This window comes from Acomys minous (assembly GCF_964271855.1).
Source record: "Acomys minous genome assembly, chromosome: 2".
NCBI lineage: Eukaryota > Metazoa > Chordata > Mammalia > Rodentia > Muridae > Acomys > Acomys minous.
Window position 1 is genome coordinate 148,274,290 of NC_140484.1, and position 14,089 is coordinate 148,288,378.

The 14,089-nt window shown below is 45.8% G+C and overlaps 1 protein-coding gene across 1 annotated transcript in view; it reads left to right on the forward strand.

The window, feature by feature from the left end:
* Positions 1-14,089, forward strand: part of TMC5 (transmembrane channel like 5) — a 73,402-nt gene that overhangs the window by 10,109 nt on the left and 49,204 nt on the right. Inside the window, exon 2 of the mRNA XM_084768569.1 lies at positions 11,629-12,449. Coding sequence (XP_084624695.1) covers positions 11,704-12,449 — 746 coding nt within the window. The 5' untranslated portion in view covers positions 11,629-11,703. The remainder of the gene's footprint in view (positions 1-11,628; positions 12,450-14,089) is intronic.

A 14,089-nucleotide genomic window follows, 5' to 3' on the forward strand; every position in this document is an offset into this window, starting at 1 on the left:
TTAGGAAACTCCACCAACAAGCAGGCAGATACTCTTAACAAAAACAAAGAAGGAGACACTCAAAAGTAGTGAGGGAGGTTCAAGGTCACACTTTGCTGTATTTGCGTAGATCTGAGCAGTTTGTAGCTTGTGAACAGCTGAAAGCTCAGCCTCAGTGGCTGGCAGAGGTATGGCTACTCGTTACGAGAATAGGCCATCCTGTTAGGCTGTAGTTCCCTGTGTATGGAGACAGCTTGGGACCAGATTTAGTCGCAGTTTCCGTGTTTCTATGCATGTAGGCATTCAAGAAAATCAAAACCGCTTATTTTAAAAAATACTTATTTTATTATTTATGTATGCACATGTCTATATGTGTGGGTATGTGCCTGGTTGTGTGGGTACCCCAAGAGGCCAGGAGAGGGAGTCAGATCACTAGAGCTGGCGTTGTAAAGCAGCCTGATGTGGGTGGTAGGAACAGAACTTACGTTCTCTGGAAGAGTAGCACGTGGTCTTAATCACTGAGTCATCTACCAACCCATAGTTTAAATTCTATTTACATTATTGCTGAGTGAAAGGAGCCACTCTCCACAAATGGGCTTCCATTTATCCACAAAATATTTTGGAAAAGACAAAACTGTGTGAATGGAGAACAGATCTAAGGGTAGGAGGAGGTTGCTGTAGAGAGCAGCAACGAACAGTTTTTTGGTGGTGGAACTGCTCTTGCTAATGATAAAAATACTGTGCTAGTCAGCTTCCTGTTACTATAACAAATACCTGAGTGGATCAGCTTACAAAGAGGAAAGGTTTATTCGGCCCATGGTTTTGGAAATTCCAGTCTGGTCATTGAGTCTGTTGCTTTGAGCTTATGGCCACAGTCAAGGCAAGGAGGCCAAAGAGAGGAAGAAAGGGCTGGAGGCCTAATGTCATCTTTAAAGGCACCTACCCCACTGACCCCAGGCCTTCTATTGGCCCCCACCTCTTACAGGCCCCACCAATGGCCCACAGCAGCCCCAACTGGGAAGCAAGCCGTGAACGCACAGGCCTTTCGAGGGACATGACCCCAAGCAGCAAGTACACATTAAAAACAAAAGTCACTGTGTGCTAAAGTAAAAATAAAACTCGGTAGTGCCCATGATCCAAGTTACTGTTTGTGCAGAGAAAACTAACCAAACAAAAACACCCGCCACCCTCACTCCAACCCCAACAGCTGCTCTCACTTTAAAGGGGAAATAAGAGCTTATTCTAGAGCTAACTTTGAGTGACCATGTCCTGGGAACCCAGATTTAGGTTGCCCCAAATACCATGTTTCAATTCAGAAGCCGCTTCATGAAGTTTTATAATTCTACAGAAGTAAGAAAGTCATGAATCAAGGAGAATTTGGATACACTGGTGTAAGCTTTCCACAGTCCTCAGACGCTGTGATGGCAGTCTTGGCTTTTAAGTTGCTGGAAACTAATGGTCTAGTAAATAAATAGATTCTGAAAGGTTTTCATCTGTTAGCCACAGGATGTTGGTTCTGACACAGAGGTGGTAAAGAATGGCTGGGCTGCAGGGTTGGGGGAACCAGGGCTAGAACTAGCCCAGGATAAAGTAATTAGCCCCTGGGACTGAGGCATTCCGGTCACTTCAGCTCTAATCCGTCAGTCTTGGCAGACACAGCTTCCTTCCAGGAATTCCGCCTTACCTTGTTTTGACTGTGTGAGGGTGCAAGAGCTGCCTGCATTCAGGGGGAGCACTTCGGAGCTTGGATTCTGAGAGCTGACTGTTGACACTTTCCCAGCCTAGCGATGGCACCTTACTCTCCCTGTCGGCCCCACGGCCACGGGAGATGCAGCCGGCATGCACAGTGTTTGCTGTACTGATGAGTGCAGTTGCTTCGGGTGTTCATCCATTGGTTTCATAGTGTGGTGGTTTGCATAGCTGTGGCACCCATAGACTCACGTGTTTGAATGCTTGGCCCATCGGGAGTGGCACTATCAGGAGGTAGTGGCCTTGTTGGAAGAAGTGTGTCGCTGTTGGGGTGGGCTTTGAGGTCTCCTATACACAAGCTATGCCCAGTGTGGTACTCGGTCTCTTGCTGCCTAGCAACCAAGATGTAGCACTCTTGGCTCCTCTAACCATCGTGTCTGCCTGCCCGCTGCCATGCTTCCCACCATGATGATAATGGACTAAACCCCTGAAACTGTAAGCCAGCCCCAACTAAGAGTTGCCATGGTCGTGGTGTCTCTTCACAGCAATGAAACCTTAACTAAGGCACACAGTATCTTCAACTTACCATAGGGTTTCTTGGAACATAACTAGTTCGTAAGGCAGATGGGTCTGCAGTGTGATTCTGGCCACACACTGCGGCTTCAGGAAGTTTCTTCATTGGGCTTTGGTTGCAAAGGGCATCCTGACAAAGTTGAAAGGCTGCTGAAGACTCCTCAGTAGAGATGCTATGTGCCTGTTAATTAGAAAGATTTCAGGAGAAATGTTCTTCTTTTGTGTGTGTCTCTGAGTGTGGTATGCATGTGTGCTTGCTTATATGGTCACAGGTGTGTGGGCACATGCAAGCAAAAGCCAGAGGTTGATGTCAGGCACCCTCTGTGTGTATGCACACATATGTGTGCATATGTGTGTGTGTGGCTGTGGCTGTGTGTGTGTTACACAAGTGTGCACACACATTACTCAGACACCATCCACCTTACTGTTTGAGACAGCTTCTCAGGCCTGGAACTCGTTGAGCAGGAAAGACTGACTGACTAGTGAACCCCAGAATTCCTCCTATGTGACACTCCTACAACTAGACAACTGCATGTAGTTTTTAAAAGTTGGTCCTGGGCATGGAATTCAGATGCTTTGAGCCATCTTCCAGTCATCTTTGAGCCCTTTAAAGTGCTCTCCACTGCACCTAGGTAGAAGAGGCAGGCACAACCTCTCTCCGGTCAGCTGTTTGTCAGCTGTCTTTACCAGCTGCAAGGAGAGTGGGCAGTGGGGCTGATCATCCAGGCAGCAATGTGGGCTTTTAATTTTCCCTTTTATTGCCATGATGAACGGCATTCGACTTCAATGACAATATATCACACTTGATTCCAGGCTTTAAACTGCATTTTTTTGAAACCCAGTAGATGTGCCTGCTTGCTGATTTGATTTACCTGAAAGCCTCTGTCACCTGTCTGGGGTTTGATAGAGAGATACAAACAAGTTCTCACCACTCTTTCCCTAGAAGCCATGCTCTGAGAGTTAACTGTTGGCAAAACAGTTTTTATTTTATTTTTATTTCTTTTGGATTTTCTTTGTTATCTTGGCTGCCCTGGACTCCCTTTGCAAATCAGGCTGGCCTCAAACTCACAGAGATCCACCTGCCTCTGCCTTCCAAGTGCTGGGATTAAAGGTGGACACCACCACGCCTGGCTCAGTTTTTATTTTAAATGACTGTAAATCAAGAAAACTCTTGTGTATTTTCACTGAAGTTTATATTTTCTGTTAAGAAGGCTTTTTCTTTTAAACTAATTTTAAAAAAAAGAAAGAAAGAAAAAAAAAGCCACACGTAGTGGCGCACACTTTTAATCCCAGCACTTGGGAGGCAGAGGCAGGGGGAATCAATGTGAGTTCAAAGCCAGCCTGGTCTACAAAGGGAGTCCAGGACAGCCAGGGCCATTACACAGAGAAACCCTGTCTCAAAAAAAACTAAAAGAAAAAAAAGAAAAGAAAAAAACTAATTTTTATTTTATTTAGTTATTTTTAAATACATATGTAATTTTTTCTAAGTTCTTTGAGAATTTCATGCAATTCCTTTTGATCTTATTTATCCCTCCCCCAGCTCCTCTTAGATCCCCCCTTTACTACCTACCCAATTTTGTGACCTCTTTTTATTTATATATATTATGTTTATTATATAATATGTAATTTGCATATCTAATATGCAATATAGTATAATATATTATATACAAATTATATGTGGTATACATAATATATAAACATATACATATTTATACCTATCAAGTCCAACTTGTGCTGCCCATACGTTCTTGGATGTGTGGTCTTCCACTAGAGTGTGATTGCCTTACCAGGGCTCCATGCTTAAAGAAAACCACCTCTCCTCCCCGCCTCAGCAGCCCAGTTGCCAATGGCTCCTTGGGTAGGGATGGGACTTTGTGCTTGCCTCCCCACTCCATGTTGGGAGTTTGTCTAGAAATACATTTTTATATTTGAAATTTTCACAATATGTATACTATATTTTCATCTTATCTGTTTCCATGCTCCCTTCAAATTCCTCTTAGACACTATGTCCTCTTCTGGAATATATGTACGTATGCCACTGAGTCACTGTGGTGGTCAGCTGTAGTGTCCACTTGATGGTCAGCCATAAAGGCCACTATGGTGGTCAATCTGCAGTCAGTGAACTTGGAACATTCAGGTGAGGCCCGCATCAGCGATTAGAGCCTATTCCTGCCAGTTCCTGGCAAAAGCCATCCTAGCACAGCAGATGAAAGTAACTAACAAGAATGCATCACACAGCCAGGCGTGGTGGCACACGCTTTTAATCCCAGCACTCGGGAGGCAGAGGCAGGCAGATCACTGTGAGTTCGAGGCCAGCTTATTCTACAAAGCAAGTCCAGGACAGCCAAGGCTACAACAACAAAAAACTATTACACAGCCAGGTGTCGTGGTGCACTCCTTTAATCCCAGCACTCAGAGTCAGGCAGGTTCTGTGAGTTCAAGGCAGCTGGTCTACAAAGTGAGTCCAGGACATGCAGAGACCCTATCTTGAAAGAAAAAAAAAAAAAAGGCACCACACATTTCAAGAGAAAGACTCCTCATGTTTCCACCATAAGGAAACAGTTGTCGTTTAAGATGATGACATGCTGTTGCCCTCTTAATCATTATCCAAAGTACACACAACCATGCATCACACTGTACTCCATGACTGTGTAGTAAAATACGATACATCAATCAACAAACTAAATTAATTTACAGAAGCCTGCTTTATAGACACCGTGACATCAGCAGTTCCCAGTGACATCTGCAGACCACATTAGATCTCACAGTTCCCATAACTGGGGACACAGTGAGAAAAGTCAGGGCTCAGGGAGCTGAATGTGCTCCAATAATGGATTCTCCTTTCTTTGTAGGAAGGACACATAAAAATATTTTTGTTTTATATTTTTCTTTTGTGTTTGTGTGTGTGTGTTGTTTGTGTGTGGGGGGTGGGGGGTGTTTTAGGCGTGTGCCTGCATGTGTGTCTGTGTGCCTTGTGCATGCGGTGAACTGGGTGTTACATGTGGTTGAGCCGCTGTGTGGGCGCTGGCGATCGAACCCAGGTCCTCTGCAAGAGCGTCAGGTGCTCCTAACCCCCGAGCCACTCCTCTAGCCCCCTCTTTAGGAAGAATTTTTACTGGCACATATTTATTGCCCTCAGTGTTGGGTTTGCCAGGACATTTTTACAGAATATACCGTGTACTTTACCTATATTCACCACCATTTCCTCCTCTCATCTCCCTGCCTCCTTCCTCTAAAACCCCATTTCCCCCAGACAGTCTTGTTTCTACTTCCATGCTTGTGTGTGTGTGTGTGTGTGTGTGTGTGTGTGTGTGTGTGTGTGTGTGAGAGAGAGAGAGAGAGAGAGAGAGAGAGAGAGAGAGAGAGATTTTGTCTATATAAAACCCAAAATCCATAAATGAGAGAAAATGTGATTGTCTATCTACCTATCTACCTATCCATCCATCTATCTATGTATTGACCAGGGTCTCACTTTGTAGCCCTGACGGGCTTAGAACTTACTACGTAGACCGGACTGGCCTCAACCTCACAGAGGCCCCCTGCCTCTGCTCCCTAAGTGCTGAGATTAAACACCTGGGTTTAGTTTCTTTTTTATTAATTGACTAATTGGGTCTTTTGAGACAGAGTCTCTACATAGCCTTGTTCTAGAGCTCATGATGTTAGACCAGGCTAGCCTAGAACTCACAAAGATCCAGCTGCTTCTGTAGAGACCAAACCAACACCATTTTGTGTTCAGGGCCTGAGAACTTGACCCCCCTGCTCCTGACCCCTGGAGTTTCCAGGGAGAGCCACAAACATACAGCCTGTAACTATTCCTAGCAGTTTGTACCCGGGGCCAACCAATCAGAGCTGCAGGTCACAATGACCAGAATAAGTGAAAAATTCCCTCCTGCGGCCTTAGTCCTGGTCCCCCAGCCAATCAGCTCAAAGGGCAACTTTCCTGTGCTTGGAAACTCCCCCACTTACAGTGTTTCCTCTAAAAATCTTGTTCCACTAGCACTAGGGACCACCATCTTCCCTCCTCGTAAGGGGGCTGAAGGTCCAGGCTCTGAGCTTAAAATAAAGGAGACCCAGCCTGGTGTGGTGGCACATGCCTTTAATCCAGCACTCGGGAGGCAGAGGCAGAAGGATCTCTGCAAGTTCGAGACCGGCCTGGTCTACAAAGCGAGGCCAGGACATCCAAGATTGCACAAAGAGACCCTGTCTTGAAAAATAAAACAAAACAAAACAAAAATTAAATAAATGAGACCCTATGTGATTTGCATCTGGCTGATTCCTGGTGGTCTTTGGGGATTTCACAACTTGGGCATTACACTTCTTCCTCCCCAGTGCTAGCATTAAAGGAATGTAGCACCATACCTGAATATTTTATCTCTTAAAAAGTATAATGTACATAAGTGTTTTACCTGTATGCATGTTTATGTACCAAGTTCATCCTTGGTGCCGTGGAGGCCAGAAGAGGATATCAGATCACCTGGATTTGGAGTTACAAGTAATTGGAAGCTACCATGTCGGTCCTGGGAACAGAACCTGGGTCCTCTGGAAGAGCAGCAAGTGCTCTTAACCACTGAGCCATCTCTTCAGCCAGTGATGTTTCTTTGGGTCTGAACTCTTTTGCTTATTATGATGATCTCCACTTGCACACATTTCTCTGTATTTAGCATAATATCATTCTTCATCAAGGCTGCATAAAACCTTTTATACAGATTTTCATATCAGTTACCTGGAGGGGACCCTGGTGTCTCCTCAACTTTAGGCTCCTGGGGTTGTCTGTCCCTGAGTGCTTTTTATGTGACATTGCAGCTGGCTTCACCCTGTTATCGGATCCTTCTAGAAGGATCCTCATAAAACCTGTCCAGAAACTGGTCCTCAGCAGCATGGCTGACTTGCCAATCCTCCCTGCTCTCTGCTTACCTATGAGAGTCTAGTGACCTACACTGATTGATTTCCTTGTATTCTGCACTAATAAGAAGCTTAAGGCAAATTTTAGTTCTTGGCTGGGCAAGGTGGTACATGCCTCTAATCTCAGACTCAGGAGGGGTCAGGAGTTCAGGCGAGGCTTGGCTATATAGTCTCTAGAGGTCAGCCTGGATACTGTAAGACCCTGTCTTACAAAACACCAAAATAGGTTCTTATTGTCACTATGATAACCTAGAAATTGTGTGGGATCACTCCTTCTTTTCTCTTTCTTTTTAATTTTATTTTTTATTTTTTATTTTTTATTTATTTATTTATTTTTTGAGACAGGGTCTTTCTGTGTACCCTTGACTGTCCTGGACTTGCTTTTTGACCAGACTGGCCTCGAACTCATAGAGATCCGCCTGCCTCAGCCTCCCGAGTGCTGGGATCAAAGGTGTGCGCCAACCACTGCCCAGCCTGTTTCTTTAATTAATCATATCCATAGCTCCCATCTCTTCTAGAAGTTGCCCAAGGATCCATAACACATGTACGCAAACAGTGCTCACTAGGAACTTCTGAAGGTGCCTGGAGAAGGTGCTAGGATGTTACTGTTGGTGTGAGGTGGGTGTGCAAACAGACTCAGAGAGGCTAGGAGCCTTGCACTACCACACAGCCAGGAAACGGAAGCTGAAGTTCTTTCTACCTGACACCAAGTGCTGGGGCTCTTAACCACGTTCATTTATCCATATTGACATTAAGTCAAATAATATGTCTTGTCTTCACCTAGATTTTGATTTCATCTATTCAGACTTTCTGTGATGCAAGAAAATCAGGAGTGTCTGGGAGCCCAAATCCTCATTTTTTTATTTTTCCATCCCCAGCTAGTATTATGGGTATGGTTTCTGGTTTGGTTTTTCTGGTTTCTTTCTTCCTTCCTTTCTTCCTTTCTTCTCCTTCTTCTCTCTCTCTCTCTCTCTCTCTCTCTCTCTCTCTCTCTCTTCCTCTTTCTTTGTTTCTTTCTTTCCTTCTTTCTTTCTCCTTTTGAGGTAGAGTCCTGCTGGATAGCCGAGGCTGACCTCAAACTCACAATGTAGCCTAGGCTAGCCTGAAGCTTGAGATTTTTCTGCTCCTGCAACCATAACAAGCATCCTAGTCCCCACACCTCCAGCCTTCATTTCCTTTTTTTAGTTTAGGAGTAATGTGTTGACAAATATGTTTACCGGTCTTAAGTGTATAACCTGATGGACATTCGCACACATGTATCTAATGCTTCTAGGCATCTTCCACCCAGGAGTACAAGATCATAGCCAGCACTTAGGGACACCCTCGTAGAAAGCCCCAGCCATTGCCCATCTCCTTCCTTCTCTATGTCTACTAGTCTGACTAAAATCAGCACGTGTTCCTAGCCTGATCTTGAACTGGGATGCATTAATACAGCATATGCCCTCTTGTGTTCAACTTGTTTATCTGTAGGAGTCATCCATGCTACTTCATGGACCAAAAGTTTAATCTTTGTTATTGTTGTGTAATATTTCATGCTATTAGCATGCCATAGTTCATTTCCTTATCTGATCTTGAATGGCACCTGAGTGGTTTCCAACTTTGGACTCATCATCTTTTGGTGGATGTGCTTATTTCTCTTGGGCTGGTCTATATACGCCAATTTTATTTCCTGAATGTACTAGGCATTACTTGGCTTGCTAGATGTAGGACCCTGGATTTATGTAGACCCTGGGGATCCCTAGCATAGACATGGTAATCTATAGAAGGAAACAAGTGAGCTCCAAATCATGTTTAAAAAGTAATTTGTGATAAAACACAGCAATTGGCCAGGCAGTGGTGGCACACGCCTTTGATCCCAGCACTTGGGAGGCAGAGGCAGAGGGATCTCTGTGAGTTCAAGGCCAGCCTGGTCTACAAAGTGAGTCCAGGACAGCCAGGGCTACACAGAGGAACCCGGTCTCAAAAATACTACTACTACTACTACTACTACTACTACTACTAATAATAATAATAATAATAATAATAATAATAATAATAGTAACAGTAATAGTAATAGTAATAATAATACCACCACAGCAATGGGTTTCCTCAGAGAACTACAGTGTGTGTAAATGTCCCTACTTGCAAAAGTCATGTTATAGGCAATATTCTTTTGTTCATTGGCAAACAATTAGCAACCAAACCCAAAATTATGTCAAGAAAGGAATTCAATGGGGCAGGCATGTAGTAGTTATCTACCTTCAGGTGCGGCTGTATCCAGGGGCTGCATGCACATCGCTAGCACACCCCTTTCTATGTACCTCTTGGCCCTGCTCTCTCCCCATGGGCATCACTTTTTAGCAAACCTATTGGTGACCAGTGGAAGCTTCAGGCTTAAACTTCCTGGCCACAGTTTCAGCAAAAGAAACAAACCTCCTAGGCTTGACTCGTGCCAGCTCTGCCTGGGTGATACGTCCTCAGGCATCACTGTAGCCTGGAAGAAGAGAATCTCAGTGGGTTCCTATGTTCCCTTCCAGCCCACGGGGGCTCAGAGTAGCAAAGAGTGCTACCCAGGGCAGCATGTTTCTACAACAAAGAGAAATGGATGCCAGGAAAGAAGGCAAGGGAGGAAAGCTGACTCCCACAGTGCAGAGCCAAGTGGAATGGAGTCGGCCCACAAACGCTGAGGCATAGCCGAGGGCAGAGAGTTAATATTTTCTTAAGCTTTGGTTATTCAAAGCGTAACCCATGTCATTTACACAGAGATAAATTGGTCTAAGTTGGCCAAGCTTTGAAAATCTTCTACTTCCTTCTTCGAAGGCATCTCTATTTACCTAATCATTCAGGCCTGAAACTGCAAAGATGTGTTTGTGTTTTACTTTCCTGTATTTTCTGCCATGGGCTCAGCAACACACCCTGTTGGCTCTTCTTGATAAGTTTCTCCTCTGTGGACTATTTTCTTCTCTACTCCCACTGACATCACCCCAGTAGCTCCAGGCTGAGCTTTTAACCTCCAGAAAGAGAACCGTTCCTACAACAAGTCTGGGCTAAACCCCTTAGTATAGGAGCCCACTCCTCAGCCAAATTCTGTGGCCAAGGGAATGGGTGAATGCTGATTGGTCAGGCTGGGTCACGTGCTCATCGTGCTGTTCCTTGGCCAGTGCGGTCAGAGTTCCGGTATCACCTCCACTAAATGGGAGTGCGGGGGATTTGGGGGCGGGGGAGGCGGGAGTCAAGGTGTGATGCTGAAGAAGGAGAACTGGAAGCAGAGCTTGTCTCCAGGGCAACCAAAGGAAACCTTAGAGCCCCATCCGAAGAGCTCGTGGAAGTGGTAGAGTCACACTTTCAGACAGGAAGGGACCCTGACTGCTGTCCTTTCTGGAGTCTTCTGTCCCGTTTCCACAAACATTTCGTTGTGCACTCATACTGATCTGTACTTTTTTTTTTTTTAAGATTTATTTATTTATTTGTTTAGTATACAGTGTTCTGCTTGCATGCACATCTGCAGGCCAGAAGAGGGCACCAGATCTCATTCCAGATGGTTGTGGTTGCTGGGAATTGAACTCAGGACCTTTGGAAGGGCAGGCAATGCTCTGAACGGCTGAGCATCTCTCTCTGGCCGGCTGAACTATTCTTTTAACTCTAGAAATAAAGCAAACAAAATGGTATCGTTGGTTGGGCATGGTTGGGCATTGCCACACACGCATGTAACTCCTCCAGAGTTTGGGAGGCTAGGGCAGGCAGACTGTGAGCTCCAGACCAGCTTGAGCTACACAGTGAGACCTCGTATCAAACAAGCAAGCAAGCAAACAGCTCAAAGATGTTCTGGTCCTGTGGGCTAGGTGCAGCTCCCATTGGTAGAGCAGTTGTGTGGTATGCAGGAAGTCCAGCATGGTTTAAACCAGGTATGGTGGCACTAATCTGTAATCCTTAAAGTTGGAATCAAGTTCAAGGCATCGTCTCTGCTACATGGTGAGCTCAAGGCCAGCCTGGGCTTACATGAGACTCTGTCTCAAAAAGAGTACTTTGTTCTTTCTAATCTTTGGTTCCTGACCCTACCAATCATGCGGCTATATTATTTAAGATTTAACTGGGGCTGTGGATATCAGCACGTTGAGAAAAGGGCATGGGTTTATTCTCTCTGCCACAGTAGCCTGTGTTGCTATAGTGGCTTTGCTCAGGCGAGTCGCCCACAAGTCCACTCTCCGAAGAATGTGCTAACTTACTGTTCTTGCAGAGAGCACTGTCATTCTCATGACCTAAGACCACTCCATCCCAGCCCACAGAGGTAGAAAGTTGAGATATGGGGGAATGACTTCAATCCTTCACCAACATGACCTGCAAGTTGCAGCACTTTCCCAGCTTCATCATTGGGGGGGGGGGGGCTGTAAGAACGCTGTTCTAGGCACCTGAACACCTAGTTATCAGATATTGGAAGAAAACAAGCAATGTATGCACAGAAGGAAGAAAAATAGCTGACTTTCCCCCTCCTTTTCAATGTTTCAGGTTAATGAAAAGGTCCCTGAGTTGCTATGGATGCAGCAGTGCTTTAGCACAGCACGTTGAAGACTCTTGGGCATCATGTCTTCCTTCCACAGGAACAGCAGCTACATAGGGGATGCTGACTACCCTGGCTCCTCAGGGTCTCAGAACCACCCACAGAGCTATTGGAAAGCTCAGGATTACCCAGAATTCCCAGCATCTCAAGACAACCCCGGCTTCCACCACCCCAGGAGCAATCCATATTCTCCCGGCTCTAGGACAAACCCAGACTACCCCAGCTCCCTAGCAGAACCAGATTATCCCGGATCTCCAAGTAACATGGACTCTCGCGGCCCCGGGAGTCATCCGTTCCCTGCACATTCCAGAACGAGGCCAGACTATCTCGCCTCTTTCCCTGAACCAGACTACACTGACTCCCAGAGCGAATCCCGGCGCACAGGCCTCTCTGTGGAACCTGACTACCCCGGCTCTCAGCGCCACTCTGGCTTTGCCGGAGTCAGAAGCAGCGTGAGCTACACAGGCTCCAGAACCAATCTAGGCTATTTGGGATCCCTGGAAGAACCAGACTACCCTGGAGCCCAAGGCGACTCTGACCATCCGGACCCCAGATCCCATTCCAACCTGCCGGGCTACAGAAGAGATGCAGGCTACCCTGGGTCCAGAGTCAACAGAGTCAACTCCTACCCAGACTCCTTTGGGGAACCTGATTACCCAGGTGCTGAGAATCCACCAGACGCTCCCGATTTTTATGGAAATCCAGACTACCCCGGTGCTGATGAGGGGCATGATTATGGCTCTTCCGAGCCCCTGGGAGTCATAAGGAGGTAAGCCCAAGTGTATTCCTCCACTGGGGCGGAGCTGGTCCAGCGGTTTCCATTAGGGACCTGCATTGATTACCTTTGTGTCACTGTGTCTAAAATGCCCAAGCTTACAGGACGAGGCGTTTGTTTCAGCTCACGGAGTTCAAGCCTGAGGTGTCTTGGTCCCATGCTCTTGGGTAGAGCGTCACGGCCACAGGAATGTGTGGCAGAGGCAAGCTGTTCGTGTCCTGGGTGGCAAAGTGAGACCGGGTGGATGGTCAGAGATGCAGGGACAAGAGTCCCTCTCCAAGGACCCACCGTCAGCGACCCACTTCCTTCATCCAGATCTTATTTCCCAAAGTTGCCAGAAAACCCCCAAAATAGTGCCACCAGCTGGAGGCATTCAGCTCGCCAGTGTGGGTGGGATAAAGGATTTTAGCTTCTGCCGTTTTTTGATCGCTGCTTTCAGGTACATGAGACGTTGGACAGTATTGGCTGGGTGCCCAAGCTGGGCCAAATCCAATTTTTCTGGGTTGACTTTTCCAGAGGTCATGTCAACAGCAATACTTATTTTTTTGGTTAGTTTTTTGTTGTTGTTAAGGTATACATTTTACCACATGAAATTTTAACTGATATATAGATTTTATTTTACATGCACCATTTCAAATAAAATATTTATAAATTTGAGAGTTTTTTTTAAATTTTGGTTTGTTTTGAGTGGCTATCTTAGAAGTGGTGATCACATTCTCAGAGTCTGGGCACTTAGGAGACTGAGGCAGAAGGATTGTGACATTAAGGTCAAACTGGGTTACATAGTGAGACCTTTTCTCAAAAGAAAGAAGGAAGAAAAGGAGAGAGAGGGAGAGGGAGGGGGAGGGGGGACAGAATGGACAGAAAGGAGGGGGGAGGGGAGGGAAGAGGAAAGAAATAACAAGATCCCACTGGCTTGCATTTATCTCAGGGAACAAGGACACAGGACTTGGTATGCAGTTAACAGATAAGTGTCATTAGGATAGGTCACAGGTGGAACTACCTCTGACTGCCTGAGTCACCAGTCCAAGAGCCACCTTTGACCCTGTCAGTCCTCTTCTTTTCTTTTTTCTTTCTTTCTTTTTCTTTTCTCTTTTTTTTTTTTTTCGAGACAGGACTTCTCTGTGTAACCTTGACTGTCCTGGACTCTTTTTGTAAACCAGGCTGGCCTCAGACTCACAAAGATCCACCTGCCTCTGCCTCCTAAATGCTGGGATTAAAGGCGTGCGCCACCACCACCCAGCCAGTCCTCTTTTCTTCTCCCATGGGTCCCCCTAACCTGTGAGGCAGGCTGCATTCCCACGTACTGTATTTAAAAGTGGGCTGTGAAGGGGAAAATCCCTCAGGGTGAGCACCACATGTCTTTTCCTTTGTATCCTTAGTGGCTAGCTCACACCTAACACAGGCCTGGCCTTTAGTCAGCATCATAAGACAGGTGAACGGATGGATAGATTACGTATAAGTGAGCGGTGAATGAAAAGGGTGAGTGGGTGGTGGATGGATAAATAGATGGATGACTGGGTTGTCACCCTTGTATTTCCAGGTAGAGTAGAATTGTGCTAGTGAGACTTTCTGCCACTGTGACAAACAAACAAAACAAAGCAAAACCAAAACCAAAACAAAACAAAACCAAA